Source organism: Nymphaea colorata, chromosome 1 (genome assembly GCF_008831285.2).
Source record: "Nymphaea colorata isolate Beijing-Zhang1983 chromosome 1, ASM883128v2, whole genome shotgun sequence".
Classification (NCBI taxonomy): Eukaryota; Viridiplantae; Streptophyta; class Magnoliopsida; order Nymphaeales; family Nymphaeaceae; genus Nymphaea; species Nymphaea colorata.
In genome coordinates, this window is record NC_045138.2 from 28,995,918 (window position 1) to 29,018,025 (window position 22,108).

Here is a 22,108-nt window from a genome sequence, read left to right on the forward strand (position 1 = left end):
GTGAAAACTTAATACTTGGTTTACCTGTTTGGGTGACACCTAAAACCTAGTTTTATGAATAACCATCAGGTTTAACTCTTTTATTTTTCCTTCAGTTTTGATGGCACCCAAACATTCCAAACCTGGTTTTAGAGGCAAATAAACCAAATTCAACTGTTCAACACATTTAACAAATAAACCAACATAATGAACCTGACATATTGCCCCAAAACAAGAAGTTTACAACTAGAAGAGAGCTTTTACAACAGCAAGTTCTTCAGTACCTTGAACCTTCTCTCCAGCGGCAGTGAGAACATCGTGTGTAAGCATACGCAGTTCACAGCAGCTTCTTCTAGTTTTCACATAGATCGATGGGATGGCATCAAACATGAATTACTATCAAATTAGCAGCGCATTCCACAATCCGCTTAGCCATATTCCATACATATCAATACACAAAAGTTACTGTTGACCAATCAAAAGACTGGTTTAAGAGCCGATCCATGACAAACAAATAGTTGAGCTTGAACGAAAAGTACTCCATGAGGCCCCTTCATTTTCCCTTGAATCTCGTTTTTGTTTTATTCGTGTTTTGCCAGCAAAAGGATTGATTCGCAACTCCTATTTTCATTTCTCCGTCCATTCTCAGAAACAAGCACCCCCTCAACCTCACTGAGAACCGAAAATACAGATTACTTGATAGATGGGTCTGGCAAATCCTCACCTGCTGGACAAAAAAAAAAAGAAAACCTTAATCTTAAAAAAGCACAAGAAATAGGCAAAAGAAGTAGCATCTGGAATTTTGGACAGTCATGTGAATTGCTGAAACAAGGTTTTGATAGAAAGCCAAGTATTAACAATTTCATTTTCCAACAAAAGATTATCAACCAAGACGCAGAGTATTCATAACCTTTAACATAACTTGTCTTAAACTACTTAAAGCCGCAAACACTATCCAGGAATAAATTGAACTATCGATGTATAAATATAATGTGTGTGTGTGTGTGTGAGTGTGTGTGTGTGTGTGTGTGTGTATATATATATATATATATATATAAGCAATGCTGTTGATTCTATAAATTCCTGTTCATAACAAACACATCAAATCATTGTCCACTATGGCAGTTCCAAAAGGGAATGCCTTTAGTTCCCTTCATTATGGCCTTTTAATTGTTTTCAACTCGACCAGCAGCACTTTCTGCTTTCTTCCAGTAGCATTAATACGATCAGCCAGTTTATATTTTAAATATATACATCATAATTAACAAAGTCAGTTTTTCTCTTTCATGTACCAACATCAATACCATCAAATTTTCAACATCTGTAGCACTATTGTCAGCTACAAACATTTTTGGTACTCCACACACAAACTGGATGCATGAATGCATGTGCAAGCAGATGTGCGAGAAAACAGAATGGCTGAGAAAGAGATCCTCGAGGCCCATTCATATGCATATGAAGCCAATAGAAGTATCCACCTTCCTCTTCGTCCACAAGTGGCTTATGACCAACATCAAGGGGTTGATCTCTGATTAGCAACAAAGACAACTTTACCAATCCGCCAGATTGATAGTGGATCCATGCACATGATAAAAAGATAAAAAAGTAGAGAACAGTTCTCAAATTGACTGTGGGTGTTAAATTCAAAAAGCTCTGGTGAAATCTGCTTTAACACCCAAACCCCAATGGTGATAACGATTTTTAAATATGAAAATGTGACAGGAGACAAGGAAAACAAGGAATGAAACCTCACCTGCCCTTTTCGAAAGCAATCCTGGTTCTGCTAGACCCTCCTTCATAACTTTCCCTCATTGCAGAGCCAGCACTGGCTTTCATTGTGCCCCCACCACCAATTTTATCCATTGCCTTCTTACCCTTCTTCACCTCTGTCAAGAACTGGTCCAGACCAAAAGGATCCGCTTCTTCTGCATCCTTTTCAAACTCAACAGGCCTATCCCTAGGTCCTGCCCTTTCACTGGTACCCGCAAAACTTTTATCTGGCTTGAAACGTTCAGTTTTGAGAATCTTATCCAGTTGCTCATCCCCACCACCGTACATATCCGCATCTACATCCTTCTTGGGCCTGTACAGACTAGACAAAGTGGGCTGTGCATTAAATAGACCCTTGTCATATATATTGTATTGATCATCTGTTGCAAACCCAGAGTCCATTCCTTTCTCCTGGTTAAAGAGCCTTTGATCATACATGACTTCTCCCGTTCTTCCAGCACCAACATTTGCCATTCCAAGAGCAACCTTCTCACTAATATCACGATCCTTGTCTCTGGTGATCTTACTCTTCTTTCCCATGGCAATATCCTTAGCTTCCAGCCTTCTCTCCCTCTCCCTCTCACGCCTTCTCTCCTCACGAATAGCTTCACGCTTCAACCGCTCTTCCCTTTCCTCCTTTGTCTCTCTTGGATTCTCCTTCAACCTTTCAGTTTCTACCCGCCTTTCACCACCACTACTAGAGGGAGCGGCAACAGATGCCATCCGCTCTGAAGCATCAACTCCTGGCTTCTCTACAGGACCAGCACCCGTCCTCTCCAAGCGAGCCTTCTGAGCCAAAGCACGCAGTTCCTGCTCCTTCTTATCCTTCTCCTTTAGTAAGAGTTCCCTCTGTATTTTCGACCGCATCTCAACAGCCTCCCTGGCCTTCTGTTCAGCAACATATAAAGCCTCAGATAGTTTAGCAAAGTTGTCATTGATCTGAACTTCCTGCAACCCTCTGCCATCTGCAGCCAAACGTTTATCAAGTGGAATCGTGTAACCTTTGGGGTTTTTCCAGTTAGAAATGCAAGGTGGTATCTTCCAATCTTGTTGGTCCTTTACAGTGACTGGACGAGGTGGTGAATGGAGGACCGGCACAGGTGGAGAACCAGATGCCTTTGGAACCCTCTTGTGCTTAAACTTGGGTGGCTCTAGAGGGTCAACTGGCATTTCCACCATCCGGATAATCCTTTCCTTGGCACCGGAATTAAACGCAGCCGATTGTTGGGATGGCTTGTATTTGATAAATGTTGGATCAGAGGACTGTACTGGTACATTCTTTGGTTGGGCAGCACTCAACCGAACATTGACAATCTTCTCAAGTGCCTCTTTTGTCCTTTGAGTTGTCTTCTGGATCAACTCATCTTCCTCTTCTTCATTCTCTGCAGCTTCCAAGCCTCCACCCTCACCTGGGAGCTTGGGAAGGAGATCCTTATGCTGAGAGTAGACAATTTTGGACGCATTCTCATTCTGCTTCACAACAGCATCATAGGCAACATTGCCTTCGGCATCAACATTGACGGGCAAGGTCTTTGCATCTGGTTTAGGCTCCCGCCTGCCCATATCAAGAGGATATTGAGCAACATGGATCTCAGGAAAGGCACCGCCATCCCCAAAATCCTCAGGCTTCCGTGGGACGAATCCAGCACGCTTACCATATGGTGGGATCTGCTTGGCCTTCACTGAATGGATAGAGGAATCGGGCTTCGATGCTGGGTCAAACCGATCCTTGAACCATGGATCAGAAGAGAAATCATAGGTAGCCGGAGTGGACGATTTAGCTGGAGGAAGCAGTTCCTTTAAAGATAACATCTTTGCCAATGCAAGAAAGCTAAGAAACACAGCAGCAACAGAACTCTGCAAATACAACAAAAAATTTGTGAATACCCAACAGCAACTAAAACGGTAGAACCATAAAAAGAAACAACGTTGAACAAATACAAACATGTTCTTCTCCCTAATCTATGGAAAGGGAAAGTGGAGAATCCAAAGAAACAAAAACTTAAAATTAAAATCCATAAATGTAAAAAAACAACTTTATCAAACGACAAAAAAGGCCTAAACTTCAAACAAAACGAAAACTCATGATGTTTTTGGCTTCAAGAGGTCACTTCAGAACAAAAACCACAATTAAAAAGAATGTTGACAGATAATCACTAGCACAAACAATAATCCTACTAGCAATAACAAAAATCATAAATGAATCAAAAGCATAGAAGATTGATGCAACGAGTTCGGTTTAAGCCTCAAAGAGACGAATCCCAAATCCAGTGCTGTTAAAGGTGATGAGGTGAAGTTGGATATTGCACCAATCATGAAGGGAGGCATAAGTCGTGAAGTGTTAAGGGCTTAAAGCGTAAGCTAAGGGACAACATGGTGAAATATAAAAAATTTGCAAAAAATTTTGAAAAAAGCACACAAAATAACGTATATAAGTGAACAATAACATTAAAAAAACAATTAACTTGTGTTAATAATCTCTCATTCACACAGTCACTTGCAAAACCAAAGTCAAAGACATATTTACAGTGCAAAATAAAAAAGTACATGCACAATCAGGAAATCATATTGAAAAAGGCTCAAAGAGACATGTGGTCATCCCTAGATGGACCTGTCCTAGCAAAACCTTCTAAACAGTGATATCTTTTTTATCCTTACAATACCTTCCAGGCAAAAAAAAGTCTCATGTACTAACATAGTTTAAATGGAAAATCAAAATAATAGAAGTCAAAAAATATACCAAGATGATCCCCACAAAAACCACACACAAGCTTCAAGCATGCCAACAACTCAATGAAAGACAAAAGAAACAAAAAAGAAACAAGCAAAAAAAGACCCTTATTGCAAAATCAAGATTGAAAAAATCAAAATAGCAATTATAATTACCATGAGACCAATTGACCTAGCTGTAATCCCCAAAATTAAAACCCTAAACACACTAGAAAAGCCAATTTGAGCAAGAGAAAAATAGAGTAGATATGCATAAGAACTGATTTCTCTTTTATAGGCAGAACAATTAGTTCTATAACTAGTAATAACCTGAATAAGGACTGGAACATGTCTAACTCTTGCTAGACAGAAATAAATACGAACACAAGATTGCAGTTTCAAGATTTCACTTGGGGCCTGTTTGATGGGCTGGAAATTTCCTGTAGCACAGGAAATATTTTTCAAATTTTCAAAATTTTTCCTCCTTAACAAACGTGGAAATTGTTTTTGAACGTTGAAGCTGGAAACGGAAATATATTTCCGGAAACTTTTTTCCAGCCAAAGAGGTGAAAAAATTTTTTTGGAAATTTTTTTTTACCGTTACGCCTCTTCCTCCCTCGCTCTCCGCATCCCTTCTTGCTCCACCTCCCTTCTTCCTCCCTCCTTCCCTTCTTCCTCCACCTCCCTTCTTCCTCCCTCCTTCCCTTCTTCCTCCGCCTCCCTTCTTCCTCCTCCCTCCTTCCCGTCTTCCTCCTCCCTTGCGTCTGAGGAAGAAAGAGGGGACGCCATCACCCGTAGCAGCTACGTCTCATGCCAGAGGAAGAAAGAAGGGGAAAGAGGATAACCCTAATCTTTTATCCATTCCGCCCCTTCTTCTTCTTCTTCTCCTTCATTTTCTATTTCTGCGTCATCCATGGCTATGTCCAGCAAACGTGCCCTTGAAGAAGAAGAAGGAGAAGAAGAAACTGAAAATAAACAGAAAAAACCAAATAACTTACCTTTGATTTTCCAGATGGACGGACTCACCGGTGGCTGGAAACTGCCGGACGCCACCGAACACTGCCACAGGCCGGTGATGGTGGTAAAGGAACTTCACGGTTGGAGAAATAATGGAGAGCACAGAGAAAAAGTTGGGGAAGAATGAGCATACCGTGACACATTAGGGCTTACATAATTTTTAAAATTGACTCACCAATTTGCTGAAATTTTCATAAACAGGTTTAAAATTTTTAATCGTTTATTCTAGCAACATATTCTAAGACTTGGTTTACAGAAAAAGGTTTTCTGCATTTTGCTTTGCAATTTCGATAATGCTATGTGTATAATTCTAGAAATGAAATGGGGTTTAACCTTTGAAAAAAAAAATTGCTACTGACCTACTCTCAAGTTTACGAAATTTGATTAAAAAGTGCTTAAGCAGTTTTAGGCTTTTGCACTTAGAAATTTTGTTTATGTTAAGTTGAAGGAATTTGAATGCAGCTTTTTTTATATCCCTTTTATGGATAATTGGATATATAGCTTACCTTCTTACATCTCACTAAACCTAGAAATATATTCGTTTATCATCAAACACAGAACAGTCATCACACACACACATCAAAATGGGAATCGAAAAGATTTTTGTCATTCCTTTAATCCAGAAAATATATTTCCAGAAATATATTTCCAATTTCAGATTTCCAATTCATCAAACAGCCCCTTGAAGAGTTTTGCCAGTTCAAGTTCAATAAAATTACTGAAAGTGAACCACAAAATGATTTGGGTATATTAACATGATGAACAAGCAGTAGACTCCAAGTACTACTGATTTTTGAGACAATCTTGGATGAACTCGGGCACATAACAAAGGTGTTCCACATAAACTCCGGTGGAGCCACGTCAGTTCCATGAAGAATGCATTGCTTCAAGATTAAGAATTCGTGATCTAAACTTAGTCTACCCGCAAGCCGACTAGTTTAGGGGAAAGCACGTTCTGCCAAAGATAGAAAGAGTTCTACTTGGACCTCGAGCCTATTTCTTTGCAAAACTAAGAACTTCAACAAGTCATCCTACATGTAAGCTATGATAATATAATGCTTTCAAAATGGACACGCAGATCAACAATTATGGTTCAATAGTGTAAGAAATTGACCGTCTAACATTGCAAACTTTCAAGAGGCACAAAACAAAACCATGAAAAACCCAATATGGATTGCAAAACAAGAGCGGATCAGGAACTAAAAATCTGCTTGTTCAATTAACTATTTAATTAAGATATGTTTTGATGACAGCCCTCCTTTGGGATCCCAAGTTCTTCTGCCAACGAAACATTCGTTAACTGTATGGGTTTTGGCTTGTGAAGTTATGAGCTTCAAATGAAGAAAATCAGATGACTTACATGTGGAGGAAAAAATCGGAATAGTATTATATTGGAAGATTTTAAATAGAATGATTATTTTACATATGCATAAACTAGATTTCTACCTTGTGTCATGGTGCATAGCTTTCTATGGTTTCCAAACAGAAAATAGAACCACAAAACGTCTTCGAACAATCTACCAGATAGATGCGGATCAGTCCCGCACGAGGTCATCACAACTTGGGGGTTTCTTAAAACATTTTAATGGGCTATCTCTCGTGCCAACTTGCCACCCATTAGAGAAAATGAAAAGCACATATCAACTTTGCTAGACGTATTTGTTTCTTCAAATTTCCTGACACCAACTTAGGAGGCAAGAACAGCGGTGCCGTAACCAATTAGAGGTATCTTCAACTAGAAATGGATTCATATAATAAACATGATTGTAATACTTCTATTTAACAACTACGGCATGCCTTCTATTTTTTTTTCACTCTTGGACTAAGATAAGGAGAGAAATAAACTGAGAGAGACTGAGGGAGGGCGATGGTACCCTCACCCATAGAGAGAAGGGAAGGGGAAGGAGGAAGAGGGAAAGACAGGGAAGGAGGGAGAGAGAGAGAGATACCTGCAAGTGGCCGGCGGTGAGGACCGAGAGCGAGATAGAGGGAAGGAACCCCTGAGAGGGACGCAGAGCTTCGTTTCTGGAAGGGAAGAAACGTGTTTTCTTCGGTGAAACCCTAGCCTCGACGGCTCAGGGACTAGATAGATCCGAAGACGACCAAGAGAGAAAAGGGGGAGAGATCATCGCATAAAAGGGAGGAAGCCTTTGGCGGTGTTGATATTCGCGCCAATAAGTAGGGACTCTGCTGTCAATTTACATTCTTTAAATAATTGAGAACAGACAAACGGATCGGGTCTGGATCCTTCTACTGATTCGACTTAGAATGAGATGATCAGCCGACGGGGCCGTTCCCTATTGCATTTGCACATCTTCTTTGGTTAAATATCATCATTTCAATTTATGCTTCAAATTTTTAACAATAATTAATGTGAAATCCACTTAATCAGAAATCTGAAATTCGGCCTTGGGCTGCTTTTTCTTCCATCTAATTGCGTGACCTTGTATTGTTAGAATAAATAATTTATCATCATAAATGTGTCCATGATATTCTAGATATTATGACGAATATTTTTGTGAATTATGTAATGCGACAGGAAATATTAATCGATATCGCCAGCAATGAATCAAGTACGATTTGCGAATCAGTTTTAGAATTACTACCATGTCAATCAATCCGATTTGCATCTGATATCAAACCGAACAGCCTAAAATAGTTGGATAAAAAAAAATTGATATCCAATAAAAATTTTCATTTTGAAATGACATCCCATTGAGTTCATATTCAGATTTAAGTAAATATTAATCATGTTCCGATTCAGATAGGATATAGTTTTAGATATATATCTTAAACTCACTGACTAGAATATGGTTTGAATTCGGTTTAAAAGTCTGGTTAGGTTCGAATATTAATCTAAAAATCGGATTCGGTTTATGAATTCAGATTCTAGATTTAAGTTGGTATTCGATTTTTCTTCATCCAAATTTGAATCCAAATATATACATATTTGAAAAGAAATGAATATAGAGGTGAACAACGAGACGAGCTACTCAAGCTTGATTCGTGAACAAGTTCGAACCAAGTCATTTGCTTAACAAATCAAGATCGAGTTCATGAGTCGACTCGTTCAGCTAATCGAGTTGGGTTTGAGCTCCACACGTAACTGTTGAGTCGAGCTTGAGCCTTAATCGAGTTTGTCGAGCCTTAATCAAGTTGATATATTCATACGAGTTTGTCGAGCTCGAGCTCCACACGTAACGATGAATATCAATTCTATTCAAACGAGTCTTTCGAGTCTCAATCGATTCGAGCTTGAACTTAACAAGTAACGATAAATATCAATTCTATTCAAATGAGTCTTTCGAGTCTTAATTGAGTCGAGCTCGAGGTCAATATGTAACTACTGAGTCAAGCTCGAGCTACTTCCGTCGAGCTATTCTCGAGATTGATGTTTCATTAGTAGAACCGAGCTCGAGCTGACTGAACTCGGGCTTGACTCGACTCGTGTTCACCCCTAATCCCTTGACAACGATCGTTAAAAATTAAAAATCCATTACTAAAACATCATAAACAGTATGAAAGCTATTGTTGCATCATAAACCATCACTAATGCTCTTGTTACCGACTCTTTTTAGCCACCTGACTTTTCATTTTTTATAATTTTGCCTCCACCATGCCCTCCACGATAAACATTTCTCTACGTACATTCTGATTTATCACACCACCGATGGCTAAGACATGTGTGGGCTGGTGTGTGCAATTGCCCGCACTAGTTCACAAAAATATCTTCATTTTGTATTGGCACTTCTTTAACTTTTTACTTGTTTACATTGGTTGCCCTTTAAAATTTAAAGGTTCGAATTATTAGTGCCCCTTAACCAAAAATTTATGTCTTTGTCATTGCACCAGTGTACACAGCTTTTGGCAGTTTCAAAGGCAACGGTTCGAATTTTCACTCCATGGGATTGCTAGGCAAGGGCGGAGCCAAGATTTTTTTGTCACATGGGTCAAACTGTAGTTTCAAAATTTTAACAGAAATTTTTCAATATATATATATTAAATTTTTATGGATTTATATATAAATTTTTAAAGTTTTTAAAATCTGAAGTATAAATCAAGGCCCCTGCCCTGCCGCCCACCCACTGACCCCCCTCCCTCTACCCCTGTTGCTTACCAATCCACAAAGTCGTTACAATAATTGTGAGGGGCGGGGGCAATCCAGATGAACCAAAACTCCTCAACTTGCATCTGAAATGTAGGGCTGCTTTAATACATATACATTATCAAATAAAGTGGTGTGTGCTTCATTATTTGCAGTGTAGAGGAGTAGCAGTCATAGGAATCAAACCGGCAACTAGTGTGTTTCGCGTTCACCATTCTAAATAGTTATATGCCCTTTGAGGCTTAAAAATATAGGAAATGTATACATTATCAAATAAAGTGGTGTGCGCCTCATTATTTGTAGTGTAGAGGAGTAGCAGTCCTAGGAATCAAACCAGCAACTAGTGTGTTTTGCGTTCACCATTCTAAATAGTTATATGCCCTTTGAAACTTAAAAATGTAAGAACTATATACATTATCAAATAAAGTGGTGTGCGCCTCATTATTTGTAGTGTAGAGGAGTAGCAATCCTAGGAATCAAACTGGCAACTAGTGTGTTTTGCGTTCACCATTCTAAATAGTTATATGCCCTTTGAGGCTTAAAAATTAGATGGGGGAAATGTGTGCCCAATTTAAAGTTTGACGAGATAAGTGTTTGGTGAAATTGTTAAGAGAAAAAAGGGTATTTGACTGTTGCAAGAAGTGCATGGCATAAAAAAAAAATAGTGGGGTTTACACTTTTAGTTGGAAAATTGAAGTTTTCATATTCATGTGATTTGTTTATAAAAGGAGAAATTTAACCTTCTTTTAATGCCAATATTTACGAAAGAAGGTTGTGTTTGATTCCCACAGATATCATATTAGAGGAGATATCATATTAGAGGAGATCTAAAATCCACAAACAGTTGTTTTCAGCATTCATCTATAGATTGTGTTTGATAGTCTCAAATCAGAGGCTGCAATCAAGGGTGTGCATTGGAAGAACCCAATATCTTATTAAAGTGGACCTTAAGTTCATATTACATGTTAAAAACCATGAATTTATTGGGGGGTTCAACTTCAATTCTATTGGTGTCATATCACCATGGATCTCAAATCTGCGGTGAAACAAGCACACATGGATCTCAAATTCATGACGTCGTGTAAAAAACATGAATTTGAGATCCCATTAAAGGGAGGGGTGGGTTTGGACCTCAAAATTGTAGATCTGAGATCGGTGATAATCAAATGCGACCTAAGGTTGCGTTTGATAAGAACCAAGGTTGCGTGTTTTGGAAAATCTAAGTTTAAAGAAAGCAAGTTCCAAATAACACAAATCTTAAATGGAAAATCTGCGATCTCATATCACCGGTGAACTGAAATCAGTGGTAAACAAACACACCAAAATAATTTCACCCGGGCCATCAAACGCCCTCGTAAAGGCCGCCAGACTTTGTTTTGCCGTGGATAACTTGTCCAGCATTCAGAGACGCATTAGTACGAGACATCGTCCGTCTAATATCGGGAAGGTGGTTCTCACCTAACGTCGCATGAGTGCGTCCCTTATGCTCCGATTCCCCATCGTTCTGTTCTTGTTCCCGCCACCGCCGTTTCTTCCCGGGTCATGTTAAGGTGGGGGAAAACAATGAGGCGTCCGTGCGAGAGACAGTCGAGGAGCCCTTCCCCTCTTCCCATGGAGAGGAAGAGGAAGCGATCCTTCTCATGGTTGAACGCCCTCACCAGGGAGCCCTTCTACCTCCTTCATTTCCTCCTCTTCGTCTCTTACTTCGCCTTCGCCAGTCTGCTTCTCTCTCTATCTCGTCCGGACATCTTGAATCGTCTCCTTCGCAGGGTACGTTCTTCGAAACTTTGATTTCCTCCTCCTTTATTGCGGTCCCTTTTTCATGTTTGAAGAGGCCGATTGCATGGGTTTTTGGAAGATCTTCGATGGTTTTGATTTGAATATTTTCTGGAATTGAAGAGCTTCTGAGCTCTCTCTGGTAGACAATTCAATGAAGAAGTGACGGATTTTTTTTTCTTTTTCATGAGTATTGTAGGTGCTTCCATGTGTTTCGTTTGATTTTGAACGATTTTTTATCCAGGAAATTCAAGCGATCTTGGCGTTCTCTATTAATGCCGACGTGAAGGTAAAGGATTCTCTGATCAGGACGATATGTAGAAATATGTACAGGCGGAATTTGCGTAAGCATGATGTCTGGGAATTTTTTGGGTTTAATTGTTCGCAGAGAAATGGCAATTCCGGTTTCTACTGGAACATTTAATTTGTATCCTTGAACTGACGATTATGCTTTAAACACAGTAGCTTCAACCTGGAAATGCCCTAGAATGATTTATACGTTGCTGGTTTGAATCAATAATATAACCAGCGTCAACAATGTTAATGGACAAGATATATATGATTACTGATTCAAATTTGAATTCCTTTAATCGGATCTGGTAAATGAATCTCAATTCAATTGCTTATCAAATTCTGATTTTGGTATTCGTCGTATAAGTGAGTTCAAATTCGAGCATGAATTCATTGTCAGATTTGTACTAGCGAGAAGCACAGTTCTCCTTGAGCTTCACTGGGTATTACAGTGAAAGCAGTTATAAGGCATTATATGAAGTTTCCTCTATATCAGATCAACTTCTTTATCGCCTCTCTAGACTATAACTCTTTTAGTTTCTGATTTTATCTTGCATCATTCTATTTATTTTGTTCGGAAAGCCGGGGATGACATTATGTTAGAAGACGCGCATTCCGAGTCTTAAACTCTTTGCTTCATCAACTTGAAGGTCTCAGATCATTCTCCTTATTCAAGTGCATATTGCGTGACAAGGTGATGAAACGCCAGAAGTCTTATCGTAACAATGCACTCTTCTTGTTTTGAATGTTTGTCCGTAAACATTTCGTCAAAAGAATTGTAGTTTATTCTTGCTTAGTTGCTTGTATCCAGCCCTGATCGATCTTAGGTGATGCAGTTTATGGTTGAGGTGTAGGATGCGTTTCTTAACCGTAACCCTAGTTACTAGAGAATTCTCTTCACGGGAATGCCTAGATATATAATTTCATATGCAACGAAGATAAAGAAGATAGGCCATAGCAAAGGTATATCACTGCAAAAAAAAAATCACTCTCTTTCTTTTTTATTGTAATTGAACACGTAAATTTATATTTGTGCAGGTGGTTAAAGCCTCGATGTTAGAATAATTATGTCGCTCTTTCATTTGAGGTGCTCCCTGGCTTGAAGATGTTTGGTGAATCTGCCTAACACCAGCAGGGTGTTAGGAACAACACACAAAACTCTCTTCTCGCACTTTCAAGATGGGGATAGAAGCAACAAGGAAGAAGACAAAGATTTACGTGGTTCGGAGCAATAATCTCATACGTCCACGAACGCACAGATCTTTCACTATTTACTCTCAGATGATCACAGACATTCTCAGAGAAAAGACAAAAAAAAAACTGCGGCCCCCCTCACAACATAAAGATTAGGGTAAACACGTATTTGTATAAATATTCTTTCGGGGTTAAAGCCCCTGAACCTCTATCCTTACGGGCATATGAGTGTCCAGTATGAATCAAGTTCCATACACCAACACAAGAGTCATCAAAGGCGAATTGAATGAAGGTTAACAATAGCCCTTGATGAAATGCTTTCTCTTTAAATGCGTATAATATTATCCTCATGATCACTGCCAGGGCTGCAATTCGCAGTCTAGTTTCAACCTCGGTGAACGCTCCACCGTTCCAACCGTTTCATATTAGATTAGAAGTTCCATCATTCTCTAGTTTGTCATTTGAGTCTTCATATCAGACCCTTCCATCTTTGATAATTGAATATAAGATCCGAGGGATTCAAAACAAAAAGTAATTTGTAAAAACAACAAGGCATCAGATTCATTTCTTCATTGGTTTTCAATACAATTTAGGTATTCAATAAATCCCACAATAACCTTGCAATTTAAATCACAAATTGTCCTGATTGGACAGTTAAAGCACAAAGTTAAAAAGTTAATGGTGTTGATAAGTTAGTGCACGAATGTTTGTCATGTTGGACACTTTTCTTATTTCACATTTCATGATTTCAACGTAAGCGTTAATTTATACTCGGTTTTTAAAAAGCCCCTTTCTCGTGTATCTAAACTTTGTAGGTGGAAAAGATGTTGGTGCATTACTCAGTCAATGATTTGGTTAAACTGGGTACCAATTTTTAGGCACCGACTTGCTCTAATAAGGAATTTATGTGGAGTACATTATGTTCTCAGAACACGTGTTATAGAAACGCATCATCCAAAAATTCCCTGTGTTTCAAATTTTCCCCAAGTATAATGGGATCATGAATGTTATTTTTAGAACTAAGTATCTAACAGTTAAATGCAGGGCATATTTAAATTACTTTTTTGAAACAAAAACATGTGCACGCCCAAAATGGCGCTTTTTTTGCCTCCAGAAACCATTTTGTGCTTGTTTGGGCACACTCAAAGTGGCGTTTTCAGAAAACCTGGTTTTGAGATGCCTACTCGAACATGTAAACAAATTTTTTTCAAAAATTCATTAAAATAATAATTTTTATAAAACTAATTGGGTATTTGGATGATACCCTCCTCTAACCCAGTTTTGTAAAAACTATAAGCATGTTTGGATGCATGCCCAAAAAAGCATTAGTTTTAGGGTATTCACCTAAAACTAATTTTTATGTAGCCCACCCAAACATAAAAATGATGTTTTTCAAAACTCATTAAGAAATCATTTTACAAAACCAGGTTTTCTGAAACTCAAGTTTTTTAATCAGTTTCAGAAATTTTGTTTCTTTGTTTGGATGACAAAGCCAAAACCTGGTTTTTGAATAACTTAAAGTTGAGTTTGATAGATCCGATGCTGCATAAAAAGGTGTGTTTTGTTAGATCCTCAATTTAAACAAATGAAGATCTCTTAAATTCATGCTACATCTTAAAAATCATGAATTTAAGGTTAGATGGGAGTGGTCTGATCTTAAATCCATAGATCAGTTTCTACATTACCGGGGATCTGAGATCCACGGTGAAACAAACACAACCTAAAGGCTTTTACTTCTTTTTACGAAACCAAATTTTGACAAAACTGATTGGCTTTGATGGCAGTCAAACACTCCCTAAATTTTAATAAAAATGAAAATTTTCAATGTGTTATGCAAACGCTACCATGGCATTTTGAAACATGTGCTCTAAGAATATGTGTTCAAGAATGTAACATTTTCTTGGCAAGCACCATTAAGGAGTTTACATAAAAATAAAACTTTTTTTTTTCCAATGATTCGTCACATTTGATTTATAGTCTGTGATCATCTATATCTATAGACCACTATAAGTTTCCTTTTCACAAAACCTATTAAAAAAAACACAGTTAAACAAATACATAAAATCTTTTAAATAAAAATTTATATAAATTATTAAAGAAGTGCACCCCTACGAATGTGGTTAAAGGTAGGGGCCCAGGTCCACCAACGACAACGTCCATTAAATTTTGTTCATTTTAGCCTGTGCCCATTCACATGGGGAACCAAAATTTCCTGTTCCGCCACTTTGCTTGAATAAACAAGTTCGACCTGACTTATAACTACATAATAGGGCACACCATCTCCAAAACCAATCACTTAGATTCAATATAAATGTATGTCTAAGAAGAGCGTTGTCTTTTCAAAACATATGTTCACATAACGCATGCTTCAATAAGATTGTTGTTATTTTAAGAAACATAATGTAATTATGTCCTGCGTCTATTTGTCGAATCTAAAAACAATGTCAATAGTCCACAATATATTTCACTATATAGAAACATAGTGTTTTAGATACATGTTTTGAATTAAAATATGGGGCTTCAAGAACATATGTTCTTATCAAATGCCGTCTACAAGCCCACTTGAAATTCAATTTGAAAGGTCAACATTAGGTTATGAAATAAGTCCTGAGCCCATGTTCAGTTCTAAGCGTAGTAGTTTATGTAGTGGGGGCGGCGCATTGGCAGACTGATAAAAGGTGGTTTGAGTATATTAAATTATATTTTTGGCCTTTTTCTTAAATAAGAACGACATATAAGTGATTCTCATGACTTGGATTTTTAATTCCGACACTGCTATCTAGTAGGTATATTCAATTAAGGGGCTAGGTCGGAAAGCGAATATCATGTCAATGTTTTAATTCCGTGTCAAATACTGACAGCAAAACTATGTCGCAATCAGACGCCAATGTTGACCCTATCTAGCCTTATCCAAGAGAGGCACAGCACCACGTTTCACACACTTGTGACATGTAACAAGTGGCAACATATTCCGCTACTTGCGACGAACTTCATATTATTCCGGAAATATCGCAATTTGTCACAGGTTAATATGTGAGAAAACATCTGCTTTTCCTTTGTCAATTAATCTATAGAAAAACTTTATTTTTGCCGGTGTAAAGCAACATGCCTTAGCTTATTGTTTTTTTGCCCGTGATATATATATATATATATATATATATATATATATATATATATATATATATATATATATATACACATAAAGGGAGAAAGAGAGGAAGAGATGCCAAAAGGGCTGTGGAAGTCCATGAGGCAAAGCATGCACCCACGCCCTTCCCCACATGAACAACTGTGGAAGAACCTTACCAGTTGTAATGTTGTGCTGACCAGCTCCACTGGTGGACAGGAAAATTTTCTAGAGGGGCACTGATTCACAGGTTTTCATACGGCACTAGGTTTTCATACGGCACTGATTGAGGAATTCCATTTCCACATTCCAATTTCAAGGTACAGCAATTTATGCGGCCGGCAATACGTGTTGTCTATATGTATATGTGCATGTGTGCGATCGGGAATCTATATATATGTACCATGACTAGGCCACACACACACCACCCAAAAGAAAAGAAAAAAAAAACATGTGAACCGTCACTTGTCCGCGACAGTTTTTCTGAATCTCTAAAATTTCTTGTGTTATCGAAGAATAGTTTGTTTGATACAGATTTTTTGTCGTAGAGTTTGCATATATTTATAACCAATTTCAATACTCGATACTCGGGTCAGTGACCAGAACCGCTTTGTTTTCCTAAACTTGAGGGCCCTTGACAGCACTCAGCCCGGTAAAGTGATCGACGTACATATGGTTGTCACTGAGTTGAATCCAGAGAACTTTGTGTGGAATGGATCCAAACGTTATCAAGAAAAGGGTCATGCTGAATGCTGCTGTCCCATATTATTTCATAATGCGCGTCCGATGGCAGACCAGGATGGCCCTGACCTTTTTGCCTTTGCATAATCTTGTCGCTTCCCGAGATCGTTGAGCTTCCGCATGGACCGTCGGAGTTCTATGCTCTTGTACCAAGCCAGTGGTGGAGCCAAGATTTTTCATCCGTAGGGCACTTGCATTGGCAACACAACTTTGCGGTAGGCATTTCATAAAATTTTTAAATTTTTGAGTCATAACAATGTGAAATGAACACAATATAATGAAATTTTTTATGGATTGGCGTGGGCAGTGGCCCACCCAAACCAACGAGCAGCTCCACTACTGCACCAAGCAACGGTTTGTCATACCAAACAGGATAACTTAACACAGTGATCAATTACAGATTGTAGACCCAAAGAAAACATAAGTTTACTTGGGACATGTCAAGTTTAAACATATAACAAGAGTAGTAGAAAGCATAAGTTTACTTGGGATATGTCAATTTTCACATAGTTTATATATATATATATAATTGTGTGTGTGTATATGTATATGTGTATCTGTGTGCATGTATAAATGTGTACAGAGGCTTGAACGACGAAAATCCGAGTGCGGAACTGAGTAAGTCTTGATCATAGAGGCCTACCAAATACTTGTACTTGGTGAAATTGGATCTGACAAAGACTGAGATTTATATATGGTTCCCAGATTGATCAAATTGATTGACATAAAACCTTGATGAAACTCGGGTCGAAATACAAAATGTACATTGAAACTCCGGCCGCCTGAGTTTAACCGATCTCAAAATTATTCAGTTTAGATTTGCAATATTATCAGACCCGGGTCCACTGGCACTGTCCACGTACGCTACGGAAACAGTTGCAAACTTGGCTACAAACTAAGTCTAAAGTTTTGAACTTTAAGGAATCCAATTCAACACGGGCTTTGTATTAGTACTTGTTTTGATAAATTACGCAGAATGATTAGTGATGTTATTAGCTAATTCATTCCATTGTTTCTGTAAATGATATTCTTTCACAGGAAGTCAGGGTTTGCTCCTTCCATCAATTCTTCATCGGAAATGGTAGGTCTTAGTTATCTTCTTAAATTCAACCAAAGTTGATCTTCAGCTGACAGAGCTTTAAATGTCACACGTTCTCTTCCTTTATAAGTAAATAATCTTCGTTTACGTGTGTGACTGCCTACGTGTATGCGTGTGTGTGTGAGAGAGACAGAGATGTTGGCGCCAATTATGAAAATTACGGGATTCTTGAGGCAGAAACCACAGGTGCAATTGAGTATTTGAATATGTTTGCCAAGACTTACATATTCGGGCCAAACATCAAAATAACGTTTTCTCTTCCTTCCTTTCCTAATTTTCTTCTGAAAGAATTGTGTTTAATTGTTCATCAAATTTTCATTGGTCACAAGGAGTCGGTGTTTTGAAAACTTTCTCACTCATTGTATTCACATGATACAAACTCAGTTTTCAGCTGACAAATGGTGTGGCCCATATTGTACAGGTATCAGATTTAAATTTTATACAAACTCTATATATATATATATATATATATATATATATATATATATAAAGAGAGAGAGAGAGAGAGAGAGAGAGAGAGAGAAAGATGAGTAGGATAGTCAGTTGGTCCGCCTGCTAAAAAGTAGAGATTAAATAAAATTACTATTACACTGCAACATAAGAATGGTTGTTTTTTTTTTTTAGTCATGAGCTATTCCGGAGGTAGTTAATTAATCCTCTCATATGATGAATTGTTCATTTAACTGAAAAGTCTATATATTTATGCCAAAAGTGGCGTCCTTTTCACCATGAATGTCCATCACTCTCCAATTAAGAAGATTAGTTGGAAACTCAACTGGAAGTCAGTGTTCTATTGGCATCAAACCAACAGATCAAGACAGATAAATGAAGTTTGCTTGTCGTATGGTCTTTGTTAAGTTGATTTTTACGGTAACAACGACTATACCACACTGAAGATAAGGTCGTTGCAAATATGGCAACTGTTTCCATCTCGCGGAGTTCTTAACCGTTCTTATTTTTCCAAGATAATCCTGGTTTCTATGGGGCAATCTGGTTATCCGGATATGAAGATTGATTGTTGGCTACGTAAGTCCCTGCTTGTTAACCTGTCTTATATATCTTAATGACATCAGAATTGAATCTGAGTTTTGTTTTCTAGAGATCGCATTGCCCGTCTTGGATGGACGACGTACTATTGATCTGTCACCACCTTGTACTGCTATTATTTAAAGAGAAATTTATTTGGCTCATTAAAAAGTAGCGTGCAGCTGAAAATTAATGCTTTCATTAAGCATGTGCTCTAATACTATGTATCTAGAGCACATATCATGAGTGATAATTTTATGAGTAGAAAAGGAAATACAATTTCTGGTCCACATGACATGCAAATTCACCTCCTTCCTCCTTGCCTTTAAGGTGTAGGAATGCTTCGGGACTTGGGTAGATTTACTGGATACCTTTCAACTGGAGTGATACCTTTCAACTGGAATGTTGCGCATGCCACTGTTGGCGGCCCAAAAAAATAGCACCTATCAAAATTAAACAAGGGATATGTTGTCTCTACTCGCCTCTTAGACAAACCAGTTATGCTTTATCCCTTGGAGCGCAAGTTCTGGTCCTTTGAGAGTCCTTTTTGTAATATTAAGATAATGCATGGCATTAACATGTTTTTTATGTGATTTGAGTTGTTTATTAAAATAGAAATTAAAAAGAAAACGCAAATCTTTCAATTTGGAAAACGTTGCTTGAATCTTTTTCCAAGGTGTAGTTTGTAAGATTTTTTTTTTTTTTGAAGTTTGGAAATTGTGTTGGATTTGGACCAGTGCCTTTCTTTTTTTTAAGTAGTCAGATTCCCCAAGAATGCTTTTCAAATCTGGGTTTCTATTCAGTTGGATATCTAACTTGGATCCCAATCAAACCGATGCCTGCTTTTCAATTTCACATCTCATAAATCGAATGTTTTCCTTGTAATAATGCACATAAAATTTCAAAACTACCGTACAATAATGGGAGGAATGCATCCTGTAACAATTCAATGATAAGAACTATGCTGCGTTAATGTCACGATAACAAGTATGAAAAAATATTTTTCTTCATCCTCACGATTAGTTGCTCGTTTGTGAAGTATAATCTTCGTCTTTCGAATTTATTCATTTTCTTATATTTGGAAAAAATTCCAGATTCATGGGAAGTGAACCCGGAATTTCTCGACCGCAATGAAGTTGCGGTTTGATCACAAAGCGGTTTAGAAAGCATTTGGATCAGAACCTCTGTCCACAGATGTGTGGATCCGAAGTGGACCCGAAATAATGATGAAGGATGGCCGGCGGTCAGGCGAGTGAGTGACCGTCGAGGAAAGGGGTTCCCCGTCGCCGGTGCACCCACCTCCTCACAGTTGGCCACGTGTCCTTGACCACCGCTTGTTAAGCCTTTCGACACGAGCAACCTCACATGCAGCGCCTGACGCGATCACATGCGTGCGGGCCCCACAGAAAACTCTTATTATGAAAAAGCCCATAATTTCCATTCGCTTTTTTTTTCTTAAAAATAATTAAAAAAAGGGAAAAAAAAAGGAAGAAAAGAGTGAGAAAACCTCTACGCCAAGCAACACCGATACCCCGGCTTTTTCCCCTTTTTTTTTTTTTCTCTCCCCTTTATCTCTTTTCTTTTCACCGTCGCTTTTAATCCAAGTAAAAACGAGAAAGGAATGATGAGTAAGGTCGTATGGCCAATAAAGCCCCCGGATCTTTCCCAATTGACATTTATTTCCCTGGTTGTGGTGGGTGCATTGCTAGGCTGCAACGGACTCGGGTTGGTTCTAAGCCGTCTTCGAGTCGCAGTGTGGACTTATAGACTTTTCTGACTCATTGAGCCAGCCGAGCAGAGACTAGGTTAGAGACACCGTGAATCATGCCCCTAATCAGGCCAGACCTTCGACCTTGGCCCGAAGGTTCGGCAGGCGAGAGCGACCTGTGATGGGCATGATGACAAGAGAAGAATTTGGTTGGGCTCGGCCGGGTTCCTGGCACGTACCACAAGTCAAACATGAGGTCCGTGAAATACTCGGCTTGGAGTTACACCAGGTTGGACCGAGTGGGGTTCGGCGAAGGCCTTGGATGCCATTGTTGTGGACAACGCAGGGCTTGTCATTATGCGCGAGGTTTCCACTGCTTGAAAACGGAGGTCGTGTCCTAATGTAAAGGGTAAAATGGTCAACCAAAAAATACAGGACACGTTGATGTTATGGATATTTTAATGTCCGAAATCGCTTCACATAGACGAGAATGACGATATTCTCCTCAGGGGCAGAAGCGTCAACTCAGTAACTGGTCGTGGAGGCCACAATCCGGCCTTTGCGATCGAGCAAGCGAGCTCTTCACGTCTTGACTCTAGGGGTCTCAAAGGTCATTCTCTGAGAAGATGGAGGACATGTGCGCCATTCCGGAGGACATAGCTGACGTCGCCACGAAAGGCGGGGCCCGCTTGGTCACCATTGGGGGCAATCAGGTCTCCGGGTCCCACGCCGCAACGCGCTGTCCGGGCCTGCCTGAGGAGCGACCGGGTCCCCCCTGGTGCCACGTGGCGCACTCTAACATGGTGACAAGGCGGTAAGTCCTCCACGTGGGACCATTCGCTTGAGGGAAAAAAGGGCACCAATCTCCTCCTCGTTGGCAACGTGGCAAGATCCGGGCCGTTGGAAGCCGACCAAGTCGAGCTGTAAGCGCGGTGGGGGAACGTGCGTTTTTATTTTTTAAACAAAGAAAAAGTGAAAAAAATCCTAGCGCAATTGCCGAGGGCCGAGTAGAGAAAAGCGCAAAAACAAAAGGGTTAAAATCATTTTCTGAAAAATCAGGACATAAGGAGAGAGGGTGACGGAGTCGAGCTGTAAAACTAACGCACGATTATAAGCGACAAACCAGGGTGATAAATTACAATCATGTCCTTAATTTCAGTTATCGATACCAAAAATAACTTCCCTTCTAGTTTTTCCATTGTGGTGTCCGGGCCTATCGAGTAGTTTGGTCGTTAGAAGACAAGGTCTTCCGGTTGTTCTCTTTTATTTATTTTATTGTATACAATTTAAGTAAGAGATAATGTAAATATATGAATTTTTATTTTAAATGAAAATGAGAAATCAATTTGACAATGCTTAAACGCATTTACTGTTGCATCATTAAACACACGCGATCATAATAATGTATATACATATATTTTTTGAAATAAGTGAGCTGGGATTAGGCAGGGAGACTCAACTGAATGAAGCAGCGTCTCGGAATGAGAGAAGGGCATATTCGTAGTTAAACGAGAAGGTGGCGCCATTTACTGATGCCCAACAATTATGGTGACATTTTTTTCTGCT

At 38.9% G+C, this 22,108-nt stretch overlaps 1 protein-coding gene across 4 annotated transcripts; it reads right to left on the reverse strand.

Annotated features, from left to right (window-relative positions):
- Positions 1 to 165: 165 nt before the first annotated feature.
- On the reverse strand, positions 166 to 7,601 carry LOC116255248 (SNW/SKI-interacting protein A). 4 transcript variants are annotated; one of them, XM_050077550.1, is made up of 4 exons: positions 7,425 to 7,601; positions 5,457 to 5,517; positions 1,733 to 3,606; positions 166 to 706 (listed from the first exon to the last, which is right to left on the reverse strand). In XM_050077550.1, exons 3-4 carry the CDS (start codon positions 3,559 to 3,561, stop codon positions 700 to 702), a joined length of 1,836 nt encoding a protein of 611 aa, XP_049933507.1. In that variant the 5' UTR covers positions 3,562 to 3,606; positions 5,457 to 5,517; positions 7,425 to 7,601; the 3' UTR covers positions 166 to 699. The 4 variants fall into 4 exon arrangements, with proteins under 4 accessions (XP_049933507.1, XP_031486891.1, XP_031486886.1 ...); XM_031631031.2 differs by having other exon boundaries at positions 5,457 to 5,548; XM_031631026.2 differs by lacking the exon at positions 5,457 to 5,517.
- Between the last annotated feature and the right edge of the window lie 14,507 nt (positions 7,602 to 22,108).

What these genes read in the sequence shown, in the direction of transcription:
- LOC116255248 (XM_031631026.2), bottom strand. Translation starts at nt 3,561, where the DNA reads ATGTTATCTTTAAAGGAACTGCTTCCTCCAGCTAAATCGTCCACTCCG.